The following is a 22553-nucleotide window of genomic DNA, read 5'->3' as shown; positions in this document are numbered from 1 at the left end:
ATCCCATTTATCCAATTTTGCTTTGTTTACCTGTTCTTTGGGGGTATTACTCAAAAAGTCCTTGCCCAGCCTAATGTCCTGAAATATTCCCTCAATGTTTTCGTTTAGTAGTGTCATAGTTTCAGGTCTGAGATAGAAGTTTTTACTCCATTTTCATTTGATTTATGTATATGGTGATGGGTAAGGCATATGGGCATCCAGTTTTCCCAGAATGATTTATTGAAGAAACTGTCCTTTCCCTGCTGTATGTTCTTGGCAACTTTATCAAAGTTCACTACAGATGTGTGGATTTATTTCTCGGTTCTCTTTTTTGTTCTATTGGTCTATGTGTCTATTTTATGTCAGGACCATGCTGTTTTGGTTACTACAGCTCTGTAGTATAATCTGAAGTCAGGTAATGTGATTCTTCCAGTTTTGTTCTTTTTATTCAGGTTGGCTTTGGCTACTCTGGGTCTTTAAATTTTTTTCTTTTCTATTTCTTTGAAGAATGTCACTGATATTTTGATGGAGATTGCATTGAATCTGTAGATTGCTTTGAATAGTATGGACATTTTAACAATATTGATTCTTCCAATCCATTAGCATGGGAAATCTTTTCTTTTTCTTTTTTCTTTTTCTTTTTTTTTTTTTTTAGAGACAGAGTGTCACTTTGTTGCCTTTGGTAAACTACCGTGGCATCACAGCTCACAGCAACCTCCGGCTCTTGGGCTTAGGCAATTCTCTTGCCTCAGCCTCCTGAGTAACTGGGACTACAGGCGCCTGCCACAATGCCTGGCTATGTTTTTTGTTGTTGCAGTTTGTCTAGGGCTGGGTTTGAACCCACCACCTTCTGTATATGGGGCCGGCACCCTACTCACTGAACCACAGACGCTGCCCAAATATCTTTCCATTTGTTGTATCCTTCAGTTTCTTTCATCAACATTTTATGATTTCCATTATAGAGATCTTTCACTTCTTTGATTAAGTTTATTCCTGGGTATTTTGTTTTATTTACAGCTATTACAAATTGATTACTTGGATTATTTTTCGGATTGTTTACTGTTGCCATATAGAAGTGCTACTGATTTTTGTATGTTGATTATCTATCATGCATCTTTACTGAAATTTTTTTATCAATTCTAATAGGTCTTTTTGGTGGAGTCTTGAGGTTTCTCTAAATATAAGATCATACCATTTGGAAATAATAATTTCACTTCTGCCTTTCCAGTTTGTATGCCCTTTATTTCTTGTCTGATTGCTCTAGCTAGAACTTTCAGTACTATGAATTAACAGTGATGAGAGTGGGCATCCTTGTTTTGTTCTAGATCTTTCAGTTTTTCCCCATTTAATATGATATTAACTGTTCACTTATTATATGCAATATATGGCTTTAATTGTGTTGAGGTAAGTTCCTTCTATACCCAGTATATTGACAGCTTTTTATCATAAGGGAATGTTGAATTTTATTGAATGCTTTTTCAGCATCAACTGAAATGATCATTTGGTTTTTGTCCTTCATTCTATTGACATGATAAATCACATTGACTGATTTGTGTTTAGTGAACAATCCTTGCATCCCTAGAGTGAATCTCATTTGATCATGATAAGTAATCTTTCCAATGTGGTTGTTGAATTCAGTTTGCTAGTATTTTACTGGTGATTTTTACATTTATGTTCATCAGAAATAATTACCCTATAGTTTTCTTTTTATTGAATCTTTGTCAGGTTTTGGAATCAGGGTAGTACAGGCGTCATAGGGGAGTAATCCCTCTTCCTCAATTTTTTGGGAATATTTTATGTAGGGTCAGTGTTAGTTCTTTGAATGCTTGGTAGTATTTAGCAGTAAAGCCATCGGGTCCTGGACTTTTATTGGTGGGAGACTTTGTATTATTGCTTTTATCTTGTTACTGGTTTATTCTGGTTTTGGATTTCTTCCTGATTGAATCTTGGCAGGTTGTAGGAATTTATCCATTTCTTCTAAATTTTCCAATTTGTTGGCATATAGTTGCTCATAATAGTCTCTAATGGTCCTTTGAATTTCTGCAGTGTTCATTGTAATGTCTCCATTTTGATCTCTGACTTTATTTATGTGCGTTAGCTCTCTTTTTTTCTCAGTTTGGCTGAAGACAAAACGTCAATTTTGTTTATCTTTTAAAAGAAACTTTTCATTTTGTTGATCTTTATGTTTTTGTTTAAATTGGATTTATTTATGATATGATCTTTATTATTTCTTTTACTAATTTGGGGGTTTGGTTTATTCTTATTTTTCTAGTTCTTGAGAAATATTACTTGGTTGCTTATTTGAAGCTTTTCTACTTTTTTTATGTAAGTACTTATTGCTATAAACTTTCCTCTTATTCCTGTTTTTTCTGATTCCTGTAGGTTTTGATATGTTATATTTTCATTTTCATTTGTTTTGAGAAACTTTTACATTTCCTTCTTTATCTCTTCATTGGCCCACTGGTCATTCAGGAGCATATTGTTAATTTCCATGTGCTTGTATAGTTTCTAATGTTCCTCTTATTATTGATTTGTATTCTATTGTAGTCAGAGAAAATACATATATGATTTTTTTTTAAGACTTGTTTTGTGGCCTAACATGGAGTCTATCCTTGAGAATGATCCATGAACTGAGGAGAAGAATGTATATTCTGTAGCTATTGGATAAAACTTCTAAAAATGTCCATTAAGTCCAGTTAGTCTGTTGTGCAGATTAAGTCTTTAATGATGTTCTATCTGGATTATCTGTCAAATGCTGAAGGTGGAGTGTTGAGTTCTCCTGTATTGTATTGGGCTCTATCTCTCTCCTTATGCCTGATAATATTTGCTTTATATATCTGGGTACTCCAGTGTTGAGGGCCTATATATTTAAATTGTTATGTCCTGTTGCTGAATTGACCCCTTTGTCATTATACAATGACCTTTTTTGTCTCTTTTTACAATTTTTGTTTTGAAATTTTTTTATCTGAAAGAAGTGTAGCTATTCCAGTTCTTTTTTAGTTTTCATTTGCATAGAATATCTTTTTCCTTCCTTTATTTTCATTCCATATTTGTCTTTAAGGTTAAGTGAATTTCTAGTAGACAACATTTAATTGAGTCTTATTTTTAATCATTTCAGCCACTCTGTCTTTTGATTAGAGAGTTTAGTCCATCCACATTCAATGTTATTATTGATAGATAGAGACTTAACCTACTGCCTTATTATTTGATTTCTGGTGTTTTGTGGTCTTCTCTTTCTTCCTTCATTCCTGTCTTCCTTTGTTAAAAGGAATTTTCCCTAGTAGTGTGTTTTAATTTCTTACTTTTTATTTTTTGTGTGTCTGTTGTTGAGTTTTTGATTTGAGGTTACCATCAGGCTTGCCAAACACTTTTTATAGCCAATCATTTTAAACATATTGCAGCTCTGCTTACAAACAAAGTGAAATCTAACAGAAATTCTACACTATACTGTGTAGAATTCTGTGGCCCTCCCCCACCTTTTTTCCATATTTAGTATGAGAGTAGAAACGGTTTTTTACTTTTTATTGTTTACATGTCTCAATAAGTAGCTATATTTGATATACAGTAGAACCTCCTTAAGTTGACCAAATTTTCGTCAACAGGACATGTACCACGTGTACGTATCAGTACAGTAGGCCTCGTTCCTAGGTTGACCATTTTGTTACAGTTCCTTGGGTGGTCAACTTACGATGGTTCTACTATATTTGTCTTTTATTCTTTCTACTCAAGATATGAGTAGTTTATACACTGCAGTTATAGCAACAGAGTAGTCTATATTTGTGTATTTACTTTTACCCATGAGTTGTACATTCATATGATTTCTTAGTGTTCATTAACACCATTTCTTTCAGATTGAAGAATTCCTTTTAACATTTCTTGTAGGACAGACCTGGTATTGATGAAATCTCTCACTATTTTTTATTTTATTTATTTATTTATTTATTTATTTATTTTTTGGTCTGGGGAAGTCTTTATTTCTTCTTCATGTGTGAAGGATGTTTTTACAGGTATGATATTCTTGGGGTAAGAGTTTTTCCTCAGCACTTTGATATGTTGTGCTGCTTCCCCCTGGCCTGTAAGGTTTCCACTGAAAAGTCTGCTGCCATACATATTGGAGCTCCTTTAGATGTTTTCTTTTTTCTTGCTTCTGTTAGAACTTTTTCTTTATCTATCATCATTGGCATCTTGATTATTATTTGGGTTAAACTGGCTTGATGTTCTGTGAACTTCTTATGCCTGAATATTGATATCTTTTGCTAGATTTGGAAAGTTCCTTGCTATTTTTTGGAGACAGAGTCTCACTTTATCACCCTTGGTAGAGTGCTGTGGCATCACAGCTCACAGCAACCTCCAGCTCTGGGGCTTAGGTGATTCTCTTGCTTCAGCCTCCCAAGTAGCTGGGACTACAGGTATTCACCACAATGCCTGGCTATTTTTTGTTGCAGTTTGGCCGAGGCCGAACCTGCCACCCTCTGTGCATGGGGCTGATGCCTTACCCACTGAGCCACAGGCACCGCCTGTTGCTGTTATTTCTTTGAATGAACTTTCTATCCTAGTCTCTGGGGGTAATAACTCCTAAATTTGCCCTTTTGAGGCTATTTCCTAGATCTGTCAGGCTTTTTTTTTTTTTTTTTTTTTTTTTTTTTGAGGCAGAGTCTTACTCTGCTACTGCCCCAGGCTAGAGTGCTGTGGCATTGCCTAGCTCACAGCAACCAAAAACTCTTGGGTTCAAGTAATCCTCCTGCCTCAGCCTCCCACATAGCGGGGACTACAGGTTCTCACCATATCTCCTGGCTAATTTTTCCATTTTAGTAGAGACAGGGTCTCACTCTTACACAGGCTGGTCTTGAGCTTCTGAGCTCAAGGGGTCTTCCTACCTCAGCCTCCCAAAGTGCTAGGATTACAGACATGAACTACCATGCCTTTTTTCCTTTTTTCTCTTTCTGCCATGTATTTTCAAATAGCCTGTCTTCAAGCTACTTCTTTCTTTGTGCTCAATGATTTCACTGTTGAGAGACTGAAGCATTTCTTAGTTTGTCAATTACATTTTTCACCTTCAGAATTTCTGCTTAATTTTTTTTTCATCATTTCAATCTCTGTTAAATTTCTCTGAAAGACTTCTGAATTGTTTCTCTGTGTTGTCTTGAAGTTTATTGAGCTTCTTCAGGACAACTATTTTGAATTCTTTGTCTAACAGGTCACATATCTCCACCCCTCCAGGATTAGTCTCTGTTACCTTATTTAGTTCATTTGGTGAAGTCATATTTTCCTGGACGTTCATAATGCTTATGGATGTTTGTCAATGCCTGGGCATTGATGAGTTAGGTATTTTTTTTTGTTTGTTTGTTTTTTTGTAGAGACAGAGTCTCACTTTATGGCCCTGGGTAAAGTGCTGTGGCATCACAGCTCACAGCAACCTCCAACTCCTGGGCTTAAGCGATTCTCTTGCCTCAGCCTCCCGAGTAGCTGGGACCACAGGCGCCTGCCACAACACCCGGCGAGAGTTAGGTATTTTTTTAATCTGCACAGTCTGGGCTTGTTTGAATACATCCTCCTTGAGAAGGCTTTCCAGATATTCAAAGAGAACTGAGTGTTGTGATCTAAGTCTTTGATCACTATAGCCGTATCAGCAGTGAGGATGCTCCAAACCCAGTAATACCTACTCTCTTACAGACTCCTGGTAGTATCTTGGTGGGCTTGGGTAAGACACAGGAAAATTCCCTGCAAAAGATATCAGTATTCAGGCACAGAAAGTTCATAGAAAGGCGAAGTCTTTCACTCTCTTCTCCTACTGTCTGTGCCAAGGCCCTGGCGTTGGAAGAGGAGTAAACCGGGCGTCCCCTCATGGCCACCACAGCTAGGACTGCACCGTGTCACACCTAAAACCAGCCCAGGCTCACCCAGAGCCCATGGCGACTGCTGCCTGTTTATCTCTCATGTTTGTTCAAATCCCAAAGGCTCTTTAGTCAGTTATAGATCCTGTCAGGACTGAGTCCTTTCCTCCAGAGAGGCGTATTTCCTTTTCATCCAGGTGGGTCTAGAAATCCCTTCGAGAACAAGGACTGGAATCAGAGTCTTCCGGAATCTGCTTGGTACTTTATTCTACTGTGGCTTAACTAGTACCCAAGTTACAAAACAAAGTCCTCTGAATTCTTCTCTTTCCTTTTCCCAGGTGAAAGAAGACTCCCCCTGAGGTTCACTGCCTGTAGTTTGGAGAGGGGTGACACACAGGCACTGGCTCCACTGTTGGCTCTGGTGTCCGACTGGGTCACATTTACCCCAGGTCCCTGGCTTCAACCCAGCACAGCTGCTGGGATGGCCTGAGGACTGCAGCCTCTGTGGCCTGACTAACTTATGAATTTATTCAAGGCCCAAGCTGCTTTTTGTCAGCTGGTAGTGGGGCGAGCCAGAACTCCGTTTTCAGGGTAGAGGATTTCCCTAAGTGCTTCTTCCCTGGACGCCTGCAGAATTCTGCCCTGTGGTATATTCCTCTGTGACAGGGTGGCCCTGAGTTCCATGTGAAGTCCCACAGTCTCTTTACTTTCCCTCCCCTGGGCATCCAGATTCTCTCTCTGTTGGACACACTGGTGTGGCACTACCCCCGCATTGGGGAGTGGGGGGTGGCAGTGAAAGCCCTGCAGGACTGTCTTCTCTGCCCCTGTCAGCTTCTCTTTCCTTGATGGGCTGTTAAAGCCAGGTACAGCCATCACTCACCTGATTTTTGGTCCTTCTGAAGGTGCTTCCTTGCATGGATAGTAGATGGATTTAGTGTTCACGTGCAGGGACTACTGCTAGAGGTTTCTTCTTTCACCCCCTTCAGCCTGCTTCTTACCCATAGAAAGCTGAGGGTCCAAAAGCTCCTTTTCTCCCCAGTCTTAAACAGTCTTTGTTACTTTTAGCCCAAACTCATACACTTCCTTACAGAACATTTTAGTACTTTTATGAACCTGATTGGAGTTTACTTCATGTCCTGAAAGCCCCATCTGTAATTCTTTTTGATACAGACCTCTCTGCATGGGGCTGAGAGTGAGGCTGCTGTGGGACAGTATTATTAAAATTCATAGCCTTGTATCTGACTGAAGGGGGTTCCTAGGTACCACCTTCGATTGCTGAGGTCTTGACAAAGGGTCTTATACCCACACCTTTGATTTGATGTTTTTCTCATACCATTTCTTACCTTGGGGATGTTTTTCTGGAAATACCAGAAATGTGAAATAGTTTTATTTTCAACCTAGCAAGTTTTTTCTCCAATGTTTTTCCTCTAGGTTGTGGTTGCAAGCTAAACAATTCTCTGCTTAGCTTCTCTCTCCCCCACCACCCCATTATCATATACAGCTAAGGAAGCCAAGTGACATTTTCACTACTCTGCCTGGAAATCTCCTTATCCGTATCTCTAAGTTTATTAGACATAATTTCTACCTTTCAAGTTACCAGTCAACAGTTCCAATTGTTTTACTACCTTATGACACAGTATGCCCTTTCTCAAACCTCTCATAATCATTTCTTCATTGCCTTTCCAGCTTCCACTAAGTTTGCTATTTCCTTACCCTTTGCATCCAGCCCCTACTGTTTTAGACTCAAAGTTATCAACGCATTTTAGGCTCTTGTTGCAGCAGCACCCCATTTCTAGATACACCAGTCTCTGTATCAGGCATCTGTTGCTACATAACAAACCACCCTATGATTTAGCAACTTAAAACAACCATTCTTCTTCTTACTGTTCTGTGGATTAACTGGATGCTTCTGCCTGGTCATGTGACTGGTGACTGCAGGGTTGCTTAAGCACTTATCAGACTGCTTGTATCATGTCTGTCCATGTCTCATTAGCCAAAGCAAGTCAGACGTCTAGGCCTAGACTTGGTGTAGAGAGAGCATGGAAACCAAGAGGTACGATTCACATGGGGTCATTTGTAACAAATCCCAACAGATTTCCAGCGCTACGTTACTATGTACCCTTAGGAAAGTCATTGTACTTATATGCAACAGATTTGTCACCTATACAAAGGCCTTAATATTATAATATCAGAGGATTATAATGACGTTTAAATTTTTAGTAATTTTTTTTCTGTTTACAGAAGTAATACTTTTGTCATTATACAAAATACACACATTATAGAAAAGTATAAGCACCTCAAGGACCTTCTCTATTTTATTTGCCAATGTAGACATGTATCTTTGTTCTTAGTTTGCAAGGCAAGGTCCTTGAAGAAAGAGAGAGACCATATTTTATTCATCTCTGTAAATCCCATAGCTTTTCATTTACAATTAAAAGCAATAATACAGGGTGACCATAAAGTTCATGTGCAATTTAAAATCATTTACTATTTTAAATAGCAAATAGTGTATAGAGAGTGCTTAGCCTAGCATCTGGCATAGATTCAGGATTCTTAGAAATCTGGAAGTTATGAGAGTAAGAAAAGTGTACTGAGAGCAAAGTATTTAAATGGAATTGTGGAGGATGTCTTTCCAAGTTTCTCCACCTTTTCATAGGTGAGAGAATCGTTGCATACAATTACAATGGTTTTCCCAAGGGGCATATAGTAATACAGAGCTGGAAATCTGTTGGGATTTGTTACAAATGGCCCCATGTGAATCACACCCCTCGGATTCCATGCTCTTGAGCAGTCCTCTCTCCATTGATGTTCGGCTAGCGTCTCTCTGGGTGTCCTAGTGACTCATGAGGTAGAGAGTGAGGAGTGAAGAGCAGGAGGATGGGAAGGTCTTAGATCCCAAACTGCTCAGTGCAGAGGCCTCTACTTAAAGCTTCATTTAAAAAAAATCCCCCCAAAAAAGGTATAATCTATGAAATATTTTATTGTTGAATACTTAAGTCTGACATTAGTATAAAATGGTACTGTTGACACTCAAACAAATCTTACCTTTATGTTTTAGTCAAAGAAGTTTGGCAGAGATCACAGAACTCATCCATACTGCCCTCCTTGTACATCGTGGGATAGTAAACTTAAGTGAATTGCAATCTTCTGATGGGCCACTGAAAGACATGCAATTTGGAAATAAAATTGCTATCCTGAGTGGAGACTTTCTTCTAGCAAATGCCTGCAATGGACTAGCTCTGCTGCAGAACACCAAGGTAAAAACAGAGGGTTTGTGTGTGCCGGTTATAGCTTTCAGGAGGTTTACGGTTGGCTGTGAGAGCCACAGAGGTCTGTGCACCCTGCTGCCTCAACTTCCCTCACGTGGGTATCAGTAAACTATGATGGAGATGATGAATGGCAACACCACGTAAAATGTAAATGTTAGGAAAGAATGTTAAAGTTAATTTCTATTTTTTCTAATGAAATTAATTATAAGATAGTGTTAAATCTTCAAAAGATGGAAGATAAAATAAATACTACCTATAATCCCACTATGTAGAGATAACATAGTGATCACTAGTTAATGTTTTGATATATTTCCTTGAAGTCTTTTTTTCATTCATACCTTTGTATATGTAGGTTTTTTTCTGTAACAGATGAGAACTTGCTATAAATAAGGTCTTTTTACCCTGCCTGTTTTTTCCCACTTTACATTATACTGTGAGTACTTTCTCATGTTGCCAACATTTTTCATATATTTTTAAATGACTGCATGATTTTCAGTCATTTAGATATAATTTAAATTAATTGCTCATTGTTGTACATATAGGTTGTTTCTTATTTTTTACCACCATAAATAGATCTTCAGAAAAACCTCTTTGCACATTAGTTTTCTCTATTGCAGATTATTGCTTTAAAATAACTACCTAAAAGTGGTTCAAAACATTTAACCATTTTTAGTATTTTTGTTTGTTTAGACAGAGTCTCTGCTACCCTGGGTAGAGTGTCGTGGTATCATCATAGTTCCCAGCAATCTCACACTCTTGGGGTCAAGCGATCATCGGCTTCAGCCTCCCAAGAAGCTAGGACTATGGGCAACCAACACATCGCCCAGCTGGAAGGCTAGTTTTTCTATTTTTAGTAGAGATGGAGTCTCACTCTTGCTCAGGCTGGCCTCAAACTCCTGAGCTCAGGCAGTCCTCCTCCCTCAGCCTCCCAGAGTGCTAGGATTACAGGTATGAGCCGCTGTGCCTGGCTCATTTTAGTATTCTTAGTACCTGTTGCCAAACTACTTTCTAGAAAATTCATATAGGATTTCCAAGTATATGAGGATTTGATTTGCCTATAAGGTAACAGTGGCCTAAGCAAGATAAGGAGTTTATTTTTTCTCTCATTTAAAAACATCCAGGAGGCTGACGTTCTTTGTTTCTTTCTTTGGGATGCCACACCATTCTCTCTCTCACTCCTTTTCTCCCACCCCCATCTTCCCTTCTCTCACTCCCTGCTGTCTTCGCTCTTTCTTTCTTACTTCTTCCTCCTACTTTTGTCCCTCTTTCTAATTTAAAAATAATCTTATCATTTATGTTTTAATCATGTCCTAAAGAAATTTTTATCCCGGCGGCACCCCTAGTTCAGTCAGTAGGGTGCCAGCCACATACACTGAGGCTGGAGGGTTCGAATCAGCCTGGGCCTGCTAAACAACAATGACAACTACAACAACAAAAAAAATGGCTGGGCGTTGTGGCGGGCGCCTGTAGTTCCAGCTACTTGGGAGGCTGAGGCAAGAGAATCGCTTAAGCCCAAGAGTTTGAGGTTGCTGTGAGCTGTGACGCTATGACACTCTACCAAGGGCGAGATAGTGAGACTCCGTCTCCCAAAAAAAAATAAAGAAAAGAAATTCTTATCCTGCATCCTGCAAACAGCACCTACTGAGCAGCTGAGCGTTTTCCAAACCTGTCAGAAAATTTCGCCTGGATAGTCCAATTAAGGACCTTAATATTCAAGCTTATTTCCCAAAAGCTTTCCAATTTTTAAAAGCACTCAGCATGCCTAAGCTACAGTTTTTTAAGAATCGTCTCTGCACCCCAACATCCACTTAGAAGAAAACAAAATTTAGGCTTAACGAATTACAAACCAGGAAAGTTTCCTCTGATTACAAAACCAGGAAAATTTCGCCTGGATAGTCTAAATAAGTTCAATGCATAACTATAACCAATTAGTTATTGAATTTGGTTTGCTTCTGTATGCACCTCATGAGAACCTTTTCTTTAGTCAAAATCACCAGCCCACCCCCCCAAGAAAAATAAAATAAAATAAAAACATCCAAGAGTAGACAGCCAAGAGTTGGTATGGTGATTCTAACACAGTCAGGGGCCCAGGCTCCTCATCTTACTATTCTGCCATCCTTATCTTACCACTTTGGGGCCAGAGATGGCTGCCATCATGTCCACCCTCCAGTCAGTAGGAGGAAGAACGGCAACGAAGGGCAGATCTCCTTCCCTTGACAGCCGGGCGAGTGTTCATCGTGGTTTGCTAAGGACAATCTCAGCGTAAGTCAGCTATCCTGGAATCCAATCTTACTCAGGATTTGTCCTGGGTTTTCCTTTCCTTTCCTTTTCCTTTTCCTTTCTTTTCTTTTCTATTTTTTTTTTTTTAACATTAGAATAAGCCAGGGTAAGTTTGGCAGATCTCTACTCCGTCCTTCCAGTTTCTGCCTTTGTTTTAGTGCAGTGTAGTCTGATAGTATTATGAGGCTCTTGCACGGTAGAGAGAGCTCTAATTTTAAAGTGTTATTAAATCTGAACAACCAGCAATAACTCATCTCATCCCTTTCAGACACAGTGCAACAAACACCTCCCAATCCAGGACAGGATGCAGGGCAATTGCTGATACAACAAAGTGCATTCAGACACAGATAGATGTCTAGGGACAGCTAACTCCTTTCCGAATCAGCTGGTGGAAGTACTTGATACTCCTGCCCCAGCTGGCTACTTGGTGTATCAGCCAGTTGTACCATGCCTTATGGATGGCCTGCGAGAGTCACAAAACCATCAGGTACCAGTTTGTAAGTTCAGTGGGAAACAGTAAGTTATAGATTTCATATCTCTAAAATATACATGGGCAATCAAGGCCAATCAGTTCTGCTGTAGGGCAAGTGGAGAGTAGAGTGAGCATCCTTACTTGTATGGTATAAATCTGTGACTATGTTAGTGTTTGCCAATAGTTTGTTTTTCCAGTAAACATTTTTGATAGCAGTAAGCTCAAAAATTAAACATATATGTTTCTTTTTTTTTTTTGAAACAGAGTCTCACTATGTCACCCTCAGTAGAGTGTGCCGTGGCATCACAGCTCACAGCAACCTCAAACTCTTGGGCGTAAGCGATTATCTTGCCTTAGCCCATGTAGCTGGGGCTATAGGAGCCCACCACAATGCCCAGCTATTTTTTGGTTGTAGTTGTCATTGTTTGGCAGGCCCAGGCTGGATTCAAACCCACCACCTCCGGTGTATGTGGCTGGTGCCTTAGCCGCTGAGCTATAGGCACCGAGCCTTTTTTGTTTTCCTTTTTAATTACTGAATTTTTGTTTTTTAAGAAAGTTAATGAGGGATATATATAACTTCAACATCTGCCAAACTTACCCTGACTTGTGGCACACACACACTTCATAAAATGTTTGTTGACATTTATCTACCAGTGTGGAGGCCAGCATGGTATCACTGACTGCATGGAAACAAGAGTCATGTATGCTTTATGCAGCTACAGAAGGTATATCTACTCCTTAGGGTGGGCATGCTGACTCCACCTGCGGTCTTAGCACTCTGGGAGGCTGAGGTGGGTGGATCGCTTGAGCTCAGGAGTTTGAGACCAGCCTGAGTGAGAGTGAGACCACATCTCTACTAAAAAAATAGAAAAACTAGCCAGACGCGGTGGTGGGTGCCTGTAGTCCCAGCTATTTGGGAGGCTGAGGCAGGAGGATCCCTTAAGCCCAAAAGTTTGAGGTTACTAGGATACCATAGCACTCTTGCCTGGGGTAACAGAGTGAGACTGTCTAAAAACGAAAGAAAACAAAACAAAAAAAACCTTGAAATGCAACTTGTACATAGGTAGGTAACTATTTTTCTAAGTTAATATCACTATTTTTTAACTACAAGCTTTTATGTACACATAGGAAAGGGGAAGAAAGTATTTTTGCTTGTTGGCTCCATGAGGAGAACTTTGCAAACAGTTAAATAATTTCAGGTTTAGTTCAGTATCATCAGGTACTTCAAATAATTAAATCATCTATATTATCTAAAAATTTTTTTGGCTCAGCGCCTATATAGCTCAGTAGCTAGGGCAATAGCCACATGCACTGGAGCTAGCAGTTTTGAATCCAACCTGGGCCTCCCAAACAATAATGACAACTACAACCAAAAAATAGCTGGGCATTGTGGCAGGCGCCTCTAGTCCCAGCTATTTGGGAGGCTAAAGCAAGATAATCACTTAAGCCCAAGAGTTTGAGGTTTTGAGGTTGCTGTGAGCTGTAATGCCACAGCACTCTACCCAGAGCAACAGCTTAAGACTCTGTCTCAAAAAAAAAAAAAAACTCTAAAAATTGGGGGGGGGTTTCTTTCTGTCTGTTCACAGAATCAAGATAAAGCTTTTGAAAGTATATTCTATCAATGGTAAAGTCTTTGTGATGAGATTAGTAATTCAGTTTAAAAGTTTAACATTGATGATAAAATTTTTAGTTTACAGTAACGAGTACAAATTTTGATGAAGGACAGTATCATGACAAAAACAATGTTTGTGCTGCATTAAGAAACCTATGAAATAGTTGGGATTGATTGTGGCACACACACACTTCATAATTACAGGCATACAACCATCAACATTCTGTTAATTGAAACAGAAGCCATTGTTACATCAACACTTACAAATATCTATATAATAAGAGTCAATGAACCATGAGATTTGGGGGATGTAACTCCCATTAAGTACAGAGATATATTTCAGCACAGCAGTATGTGCCCTTTTTCTTCGTTGTCTGTCATCAATCATATTTTAGAAATCTTTGCAAATCAATGTGTGCCAAAGAATGGTATTGAACTTTGTTCTGAATGGCTCATCAAAAGCTTGGTGGCATTTTGTTCAAAATCATTTGGTAATATTAAATCAAGTATTCAACAAATGGAACACCAAGGGAGACGTAGGGAATTCCAATTAATGAAAACAACGCCTCCATTCAAAGTTTTCCCTACAAAAGCAAAGAAGGAACAAATTAAATGGGACAACTCAAATGTCATGAAGATTAAAATTTTCAGTTCTGTAGTTGTGATTTGAAATGTCTCATCTTGCAGGAAGAATCTCTTAATGGTATTCCTACCTTAAATTGTACATGTACACACACACAGGAGATTGAGAAGGCCTAGATTTTGCAACATCTAAATTTGGCAAAATATTGAAAAGAATAATAGAAACTATTTAACAAGTCTTGTCTTACAAAAATATTTTGGTTTTTTTTTTGCAATTTTTGGCCCAGGTCTAGGTTTGAACCCACCACCTCCGGCATATGGGGCTGGCGCCCTTTGAGCCACAGGTACTGCCCCCACAAAAATATTTGTAAAAGAAAAATAATATAATGGAGGCAAGAAAACAGTTCCTATGAAAATATTTGGGCTGGGCGGCGCCTGTGGCTCAGTCAGTAAGGCGCCGGCCCCATATACCGAGGGTAGCGGGTTCAAACCCGGCCCCGGCTGAACTGCAACCAAAAAATAGCCGGGCGTTGTGGCGGGCGCCTGTAGTCTCAGCTGCTCGGGAGGCTGAGGCAAGAGAATCGCTTGAGCCCAGGAGTTGGAGGTTGCTGTGAGCTGTGTGATGCCATGGCACTCTACCAAGGGCCATAAGGTGAAACTCTTGTCTCTACAAAAAAAAAAAAAAAAAGAAAGAAAATATTTGGGCTGAGATATTTATACTGTTTATTAATCTAAAAATTAGAATTAGGTCCTCTGGGCGGCACCTGTGGCTCAGTCCGTAGGGTGCCGGCCCCATATGCCGAGGGTGGCGGGTTCAAACCCAGCCCCGGCCGAACTGCAACCAAAAAAAAAAAAAATAGCCAGGTGTTGTGGCGGGCGCCTGTAGTCCCAGCTACTCGGGAGGCTGAGGCAAGAGAATCGCTTAAGCCCAGGAGTTGGAGGTTGCTGTGAGCTGTGTGAGGCCACGGCACTCTACCCAGGGCCATAAAGTGAGACTCTGTCTCTACAAAAAAAAAAAAAAAAAGAATTAGGTCCTCTATTTACCTGGGATTGCCAGGTAACCCAGAGCCTATAGAAAGAGCATTTTCTCAATTTAAAATATTATGGTCTACCAAGAAGAAATAATTGAAGATACTACCAATTTCAAATTAATTCACCACAAAATGCAACTGCGAAGAAGATTGCTGGCAATTTTCATTTTTATTTTAACATACCATGTTTCGAAAAACACATTCTTCAGTAAAACACCAGTGACACAATATTGGAGACGATCTGACATTGTCTCTAGTATTTCCCAGTTGTAATCCATTTTTTCTTAGTGACTAAGAAATGGATTAAAGTATGTGAATATGCATCAAGAATAATTATACTTGTTATTTTTTAATATTCAGATACTCAATATGAAGTTCTTTTTTCTTTTAATGTGCATGGATACATGTTATTGTTATTTCTTTTGAAGTTTTATTTTTGAAAGTAGTTTTTCAATAGAACGAATTAAATCCACCAAAATAATAAAATCAATTGTTAATAAAATTTCAGCACTTCCTTTTACTCTGAAATGTCCCAGTTTGGTTAATAAGTGTTCTTAAAAGACACTTCTCAGAAATTGCATGAGATCCTTCTACCTATATCCTATTGGCTAGAATTAATGATACAACCACACCTAGCTGTAAGGGAGTCCAGGAAATGTAATCTTTATTGCTGGGTAGCAATCTCTTCTTGGCCTTTTGGCTAAGATCAAGTATAGTGTAGTTGGGTAGCTATGTATCCAGCCAAAAATCAGGAAATACAGAGAATAGCAACTAGGAGACACGTTGCAATCTGCTCTACCTTCCCACCATGTTTTCCCATTTTTGGCTAACAAATATTTTCATGAAATTGACCTGCTGATTTTAAGGGAGAAAATAGTATGGTGCCTTTAATGTCTAGTTTATTGCCATGTGAAAAAAAAAAAAAAAGCTAAAGAAAGAAATGAATTGGCTATATGAAGCCAATAAGAATCTCAGATCTCCCTCCAGAGATTTTTATCATTTCTATTCTTCCTAGTTTAATTCATTTGAATTTCTCTCTTCTCTTTTCATATATTGCACTTTGATGGGTCTGACTAAATTAATATATTAACATGTTAACATCACATGTTAACAGAAGGTAACTCTCTGACAGTATAGTCTATCTTTTCCTCTTTACCATACCTGTAGTTGATCTGTGATGAAATTTAGGCCTTGCTTGGAGAGGGAAGAAGCCCCAGAAAGTGCAGATCTGATATAGCTGCACGTGTCCAGCTTAAACCACACACACTGGCCACTCACAGATTAGACCTACATCCTACTGCAGGTATGGTGAATTCCAGTGAAGAGGAAATATTCTGGACCTATTTCTTTCTTATTTTTTATTTTGGAGACAGTCTCACTCTGCCACCCAGGGTAGGTGCCATAACATCATTACAACTCAAATTCTTGTGCTCAAGTGATCCTTTTGCTCCAGCCTCCCAAGTAGCTGGGACTCCAGGTATGTACCACCATGCCTGTCTAATTTTTCTATGTTTAATAGAGACATAGTCTTGTTTTTGCTTCAGCTGGTCTTGAAATTCTAAGCTCAAGCAATCTTCCTGTCTCCCAGGTTGCTAGGATTACAGGTGTGAGACACTGCACCCAGCCTAAACCTATTTGTTAATGTTGGTAGTACCTAGATTCAAATTTCAGTAATTTGCCTCAAAGTGGTCCCTACCTAAGAAAACCAAGGCTCATTGCTGTTAGACGAATTTTTGTTTATTTTCTCTAGTCATTAGTTTTAACTTACTTTGAGCCATTCTTATGAAATCTTACATAACATTAGGATGGGGGGGCATTATGTAAAGAGGTAATCATGCTGTAATGACACACATAATCACATGTTTAAGCGACTTTCCTTATGGAAATAATATTTAATGTGTTCCTTTTTCTTAGCTAGCCTATGTCAGTCACACATTCTTTTTTTCAATGTTGTTCAAGTACAGGGAAATGGAGTCTTTACTCCCATCAAGATGAAATCAGATTCACAGCCTGTGAAATCCACTCATGGCGTTTTGCATTCAGAAGCATCACTATAAATTTTCCAGAGTCTAAGACCTCCACCATCTGCTCCATTAGGCACTGGATTTCAGTAGCACTACTTGATTTGCAAAAAAAAAGAAAGAAAGAAAAGACCAAAAAAAAAAAAAAAAAAAACTTAGCCTCTCCAAACAATTCAGCCTGAAGATTCTCTTGAAATAAGAATGATCAGGCATTTTCTTCCCCTTCAGTGAGCCCACACCTTCATGGTCTCTGCACAGGTTTACACCTTAGATTTGCATTTTATCAGCCTTTCTTTGGTGAGGAATTTTTCCTTTTTAGCCCATGATTTCTTTGTTCTAAATTTAATAGTTGTATGTGAGTTGAAGCCTTTGTTCTGTGTCACTCTCGTGTTCATTCACTACACGGATCTTGTGCACTTGTTCTTCAAAGGGTCATTGAGGGCTCTGTAAGGTCAATGTCAAAGATGCCTCACTGGCTCACTTTCTGTGAGCACGTCCAGGGGTCTGTGATTGATCTTCTCTAAATTTAAGCTTTTAGTAGCCCTCCTTTAGTCATAATAGATGACTTCCAAGTCAAGCGAACAGTGTTTTAAACTGAAGAGATTGCAAGGGGTTACTAAAATGCTTGAAAGTCAAGAATTCTCTTTGATAAAGCAAATCTCTCAGAACCAGTTTCTTTCATTTAAAACTTGGCAGTATTTTCATCAGAATAGTTTAAGAAAAGTAAAGTTGTACATCCCAGAAGAGAATTGATTTTGTTAAATGAATCTTTTAGAAGCTTAAGTTGATTAATTATAGTACTAGCCATGAGAGGGGTTTTTTGGAAGGAGGAGGTGGCAATAAATATTTCTTTGGGGCACTATTAAGTTTTCTTATTTCTACATATGGTTACTGTCTTAACAAAATTAGGTTCCATTTTATGATATTTTAGTTTTTTTTAATACAGAAGAGAAATTGCCAGCAATAGCAATGTAAATAGACACCATAGCAGTGAGGGAGCAGGCAGAACTTAATACGGAATTTCTGTTTATAATATGTCACTGTTTTCCACAGTGACAGCCTGCTTTTCTTTGAGAATGTATATTTAACTTTGTAATTAAAGTTGGCATATTTGTAGCAACTTTAATTTTTTATGACTTATTCTTTCTATCAATTTCTCATTTTCTTGTACTCCTAGATTCTTGTCTGAATTTCTATATGATGTATTTATCGCTGTACTTCTCCTGGGGCAGACCATTAGATTAAGGGTTCTGTAGCCAGATGAAATTCAAGAGCTGTTTTATAATTGCCAAGGGTAAAATTAGCAGAGTCAATTATTTTCCCTTTGGCTTTTCCCTAAAGATATTAGGGGTCTTCAAGGTAATTGCCTTAGGTAACACTTAGATTTTTAAATATCTCCAAGTATAGAAATTGGTATTTAATCCTATGGTGATTGTCTTTCTATTATAGCTATAGTGACATAGATGCAAATTAACAAGATTTTAAATTCAAGAGTGAGTTTAAAATTAACTCTTGGGTTTTCATTCATTTTCAATTATGAAACAAACATGAGGGTAACTTTTTACTTTAGTACTTTACTGTATGAAGACTTGGACTAAGATTCCTCAGAATGCCTCTTTTTAAGCAATAAATCCTCTGATTCCGTTGATTTAAATTGCTTTGTATTGTGTTCATGTAGAGTATCACTGAATGCCGTAATGATTTGGTCATGTCAGAATCTAAAATTTCAGTGTTTGAGCATCAGGTTACCAATGAGACATGCTAACTAATTGGGGGGGAAATCATGAAATGGAAACGCACTATAATTTAGAAAGCTAGCTGGCCATTACAGGTTTTCCCTGGTCCCTCTATTTATTTAGACCAGATTTATGGTTTAAGCCACATTGCAAATAATACTGTGTGGACTACTACTTGTCATCTTTTTTTTAAACAGTCTTTTATTTTACATGTGTGGTGATAAACCTAGTATTTAAAGAATTGAATTACCATTTTTGTTTAAACTCGATAGTCATTTTCATTTAATAGGCCTATTGCTATACATCAGTTGGGACACTGTGAGCCAGTCTGGGGTCTCATCTAAACCCCACAGAGCACCGTCGCGATATTACTCCTGGGGGCCGTTCTATTAAGCGTTAGCAATTTATATTTCTAAATAACCAGTGGCACAGATGAACTCCTTACATAGCTGATGTATTTCCTTATGTTAACTTTGTTTTCCTAAAGGCATAAATATGTTGTTTACAAGGAAGAATTTTGTTTGTATAAATATGCTTGATTTATGCATATAAATCTCCTTTTATACTGTCTATATATTTTAATAAAGAAGCTGCCATTATTTATTTGATGTTTGTCTTATCCGTTATATTAATTTTACTTTCAAATTCATGTTGAAAATGAAACCTAAAAACAAGCTGTATAATATGAACTTTAAGGCTCAGCGCCTGTGGCTCAAACAGCTAAGGCGCCAGCCACATACACCTGAGCTGGCGGGTTCAAATCCAGCCCAGGCCCACCAAACAACAATGATGACGGCTGCAACCAAAAAATAGCCGGGTGTTGTGGTGGGTGCCTGTAGTCCCAGCTACTCGGGAGACTAAGGCAGGAGAATCGCCTAAGCCCAGGAGTTGGAGTTGCTGTGAGCTGTGACACCACAGCACTCTACCAAGGGTGATAAAAGTGAGACTCTGTCTCTCAAAAAAAAGAAAAAAAGAACTTTAAGTTTTTCCCTGTCCTGTGCATTAAAATAGGCATTATTATGACTCCGTGGAAATAGTTTGCCAGCACTGTTTTACTTGTGCTGAAGTAAAGTTGGTTTGAAGCACATCTAACCTACTCTTTGGTTTGAATCCTCAGATTAATGATTTTTACACCTCTAACCCACTCAAGTGTAGATATTCATGATGGAGTAAATGGGTGCAGAAGGTGGTAAGTGAAGGTGTGTATTGTAAAAATAAAAAAGACCATCTCCGTTTCAATAAAATAGAAAGGTCAATTGCCAGTATAAAATTATCCAAATACAAATTATTTTTCTCCAGTTTTTTTATCAGTTGATATAGTCACGTAGTAGTCAGAGACAACATGCATCTTCTGAGCCTTCTTCCTTGATCTTTAAAGTGAGTGATAAGTAAGTATATGGGAAGTGTACTAGAAATAAGACACATGCTATGTCTTTTACATTTATTATCTAAGTGAAACTTTGAACTTTGCCCATTTCCATGCCACAAAACAATGGAATGTAGTACCTCTTTAGCGTAGGAAGGTCAAATGCCATCAGGCAAAATCGATTTTTCTCTGTCAAACCAGAAACCTGACAATAAGGATGAAGAGCAAGAGAAGCTTTCATGTTTTTTCCACATGCCTGGCATTCAAAGATGCCTACTTAAAAAACAAAAACACCTCTGTGTTGTACAATATCTGAATGAAACAAAATATGAAAACAAATGGAATAAGACATATTTGTTAAATTATCTTTAAATGTTGACAGTTAAAGGGGAATTTGGTTTAATAAGAGGGTGAGGGTAGAGACACTGGTTTTATGCCTCTTTATTTCATTTCTAATTATATAATTTTACTTTTTCTTTTTTCTTTTCTTTTTTTCCACACATGCTCGTATATTTGTAGAGTAAAAAATGGTGGAGAAAAAAATAACACGGTATTAACAGTGGTTATCGTGGGGTTTGTCCTAATAATTGGGTTTTGTTCTTTGTTATTCTATGCTTTTCAACTTGGAATAGCTATTACTTTTAAGACATCATTTTATAAAGCAATTTCTCCCCCAAAAGATTTTTAAACATGAAATTTATGTGTTTTTTTTTTTTTATTTTACTTTTTCTTAACACAAGTGTGTAGAAAGCTTTACTCTAATATTTTTCAACTCCAAGTAAAGACTCTTGGTTTGTGTTTTTTCTTGGAAGGAGCAAGGAGAAAACACAAAGGATAGGGTGCTGTGTATAAGCTGCTGGAATGAAGAAAGGATGGTGACGAAGATATGCTATGTCAGGATTTGTGGTGGGAAGGAAGGAATCAGCTATTCATCCACCCAGGACTTTGTAAACTCCTAACTCAGGAAGTTCCTTGGATAAGAATATTAGAAAAGGCAAAAGAAGAGTACTGACTAACTCAACCTTGAAAATAGATTATTTTCTGCCTGTGGCTTTGGAGAAATAGTAATTTATGTCAGTGCAATTGAGGGTGGGGTTGCTGACTTAATTGAATTTGCTTCTGCAAAGTAGAAAATGGGATTTATAAAAACCGAGGTTGCTAAATATAAGATTGCTATGATCAATGTATTTCTATCTCTCATGGTCAACCATGGTGTGGCGTTTGACTGAATTTGAACACCATAAGCATACGAACATCCAAAAGGCTCTGTTTGTCATCAGTAGCCACATATAGTTCAGTTGTATTGACATAATTTTGGTTTTAGCATTTTTATCCTTTTGTTAAATTCTCAGAGTTGTAAACACTCAAGGAAAAAACTTACTCTGAGCCAAAGTTGGCTTGTGGGCCTTAGCCCAGGAGCAGTTTATATTTATTTAGCGATAGTGACTAGGGAGAGCCCTTTTCTGGCAGCTAATGACCTACCGGAGGACTTGTGTGCCCAAGGCAAAGCTGAAGGCCATTAGCCCAACAGGTCATTAACTGACAAATGCCTGACCCTGAGGTCATATCTGATATTGTAAACTGTGAAAACATTAAAGTGAGTTTGTTGGAAAGTATGGCTGTGCCAGGGAAGTTTCTTTTTAAGCATTTTGGAAAATCTATCAGATTGTTTGTTGTCATTTATATGGCTTAATTGTCTTTGTTCTGCGGCCATTTTCACTGTGCAAAGTAAGTCAGCAAGGAATCCAGAAACACCAAAACTACCTTGTATGTCCAGCCTTTGGTTTTTTAAAAATAGTTTCCCTGTTTAGGATATCGTTTTAACTATTTTATTACTAATAACAGTTTTAGTTTAATTATAACATTTATAATTTCATGATGTGAAATTACTTAACCTGTTTTATAATCCTCAAGATGACCTAGGAAGCTACAAACAGGAGTAGAAAGAACTATATAGTAGAAGTCTGTGAGCCTACTTCCTAGCTTGGTGTCTTTGCCATTTCTTTCTTTTTTCTAATTAACCCTTGAATATTTAACTCTTCATTTTACCTCTCAGAATTCCAAGGTCAGATCATTCATTCATCTTTTTCTTCAGATTATTTATCTAATTTTTTTTTTTTTTAGACAGAAGTCTTACATTGTCACCCTTGGTAGAGTGCCGTGGCATCATAGCTCACAGAAACCTCAAACTCTTGGGCTCAAGTGATTCTCTTGTTTCACTGGGTAGAGTGCCATGACGTCATAGCTCACAGCAACCTCAGACTCCTGGGCTCAAGCAATTCACTTTCCTCAGCCTCCAGAGTAGCTGAGACTACAGGCAAGATGGTGGTCTCACTCTTGCTCAGGCTGGTCTTGAACTCATGAGGTCAAG

At 38.3% G+C, this 22553-nt stretch overlaps 1 protein-coding gene across 4 annotated transcripts in view; it reads left to right on the top strand.

The window, feature by feature from the left end:
• Positions 1-22553, top strand: part of PDSS2 (decaprenyl diphosphate synthase subunit 2) — a 306042-nt gene that overhangs the window by 156534 nt on the left and 126955 nt on the right. For all 4 annotated transcript variants that reach the window (XM_053590489.1, XM_053590490.1, XM_053590488.1 and 1 more), the window contains one exon: positions 8872-9070. In XM_053590489.1, coding sequence (XP_053446464.1) covers positions 8872-9070 — 199 coding nt within the window. The remainder of the gene's footprint in view (positions 1-8871; positions 9071-22553) is intronic.

Source organism: Nycticebus coucang, chromosome 5, assembly GCF_027406575.1.
Source record: "Nycticebus coucang isolate mNycCou1 chromosome 5, mNycCou1.pri, whole genome shotgun sequence".
Taxonomy (NCBI): Eukaryota; Metazoa; Chordata; class Mammalia; order Primates; family Lorisidae; genus Nycticebus; species Nycticebus coucang.
This window is presented reverse-complemented; position numbering and strand designations above follow the sequence as displayed.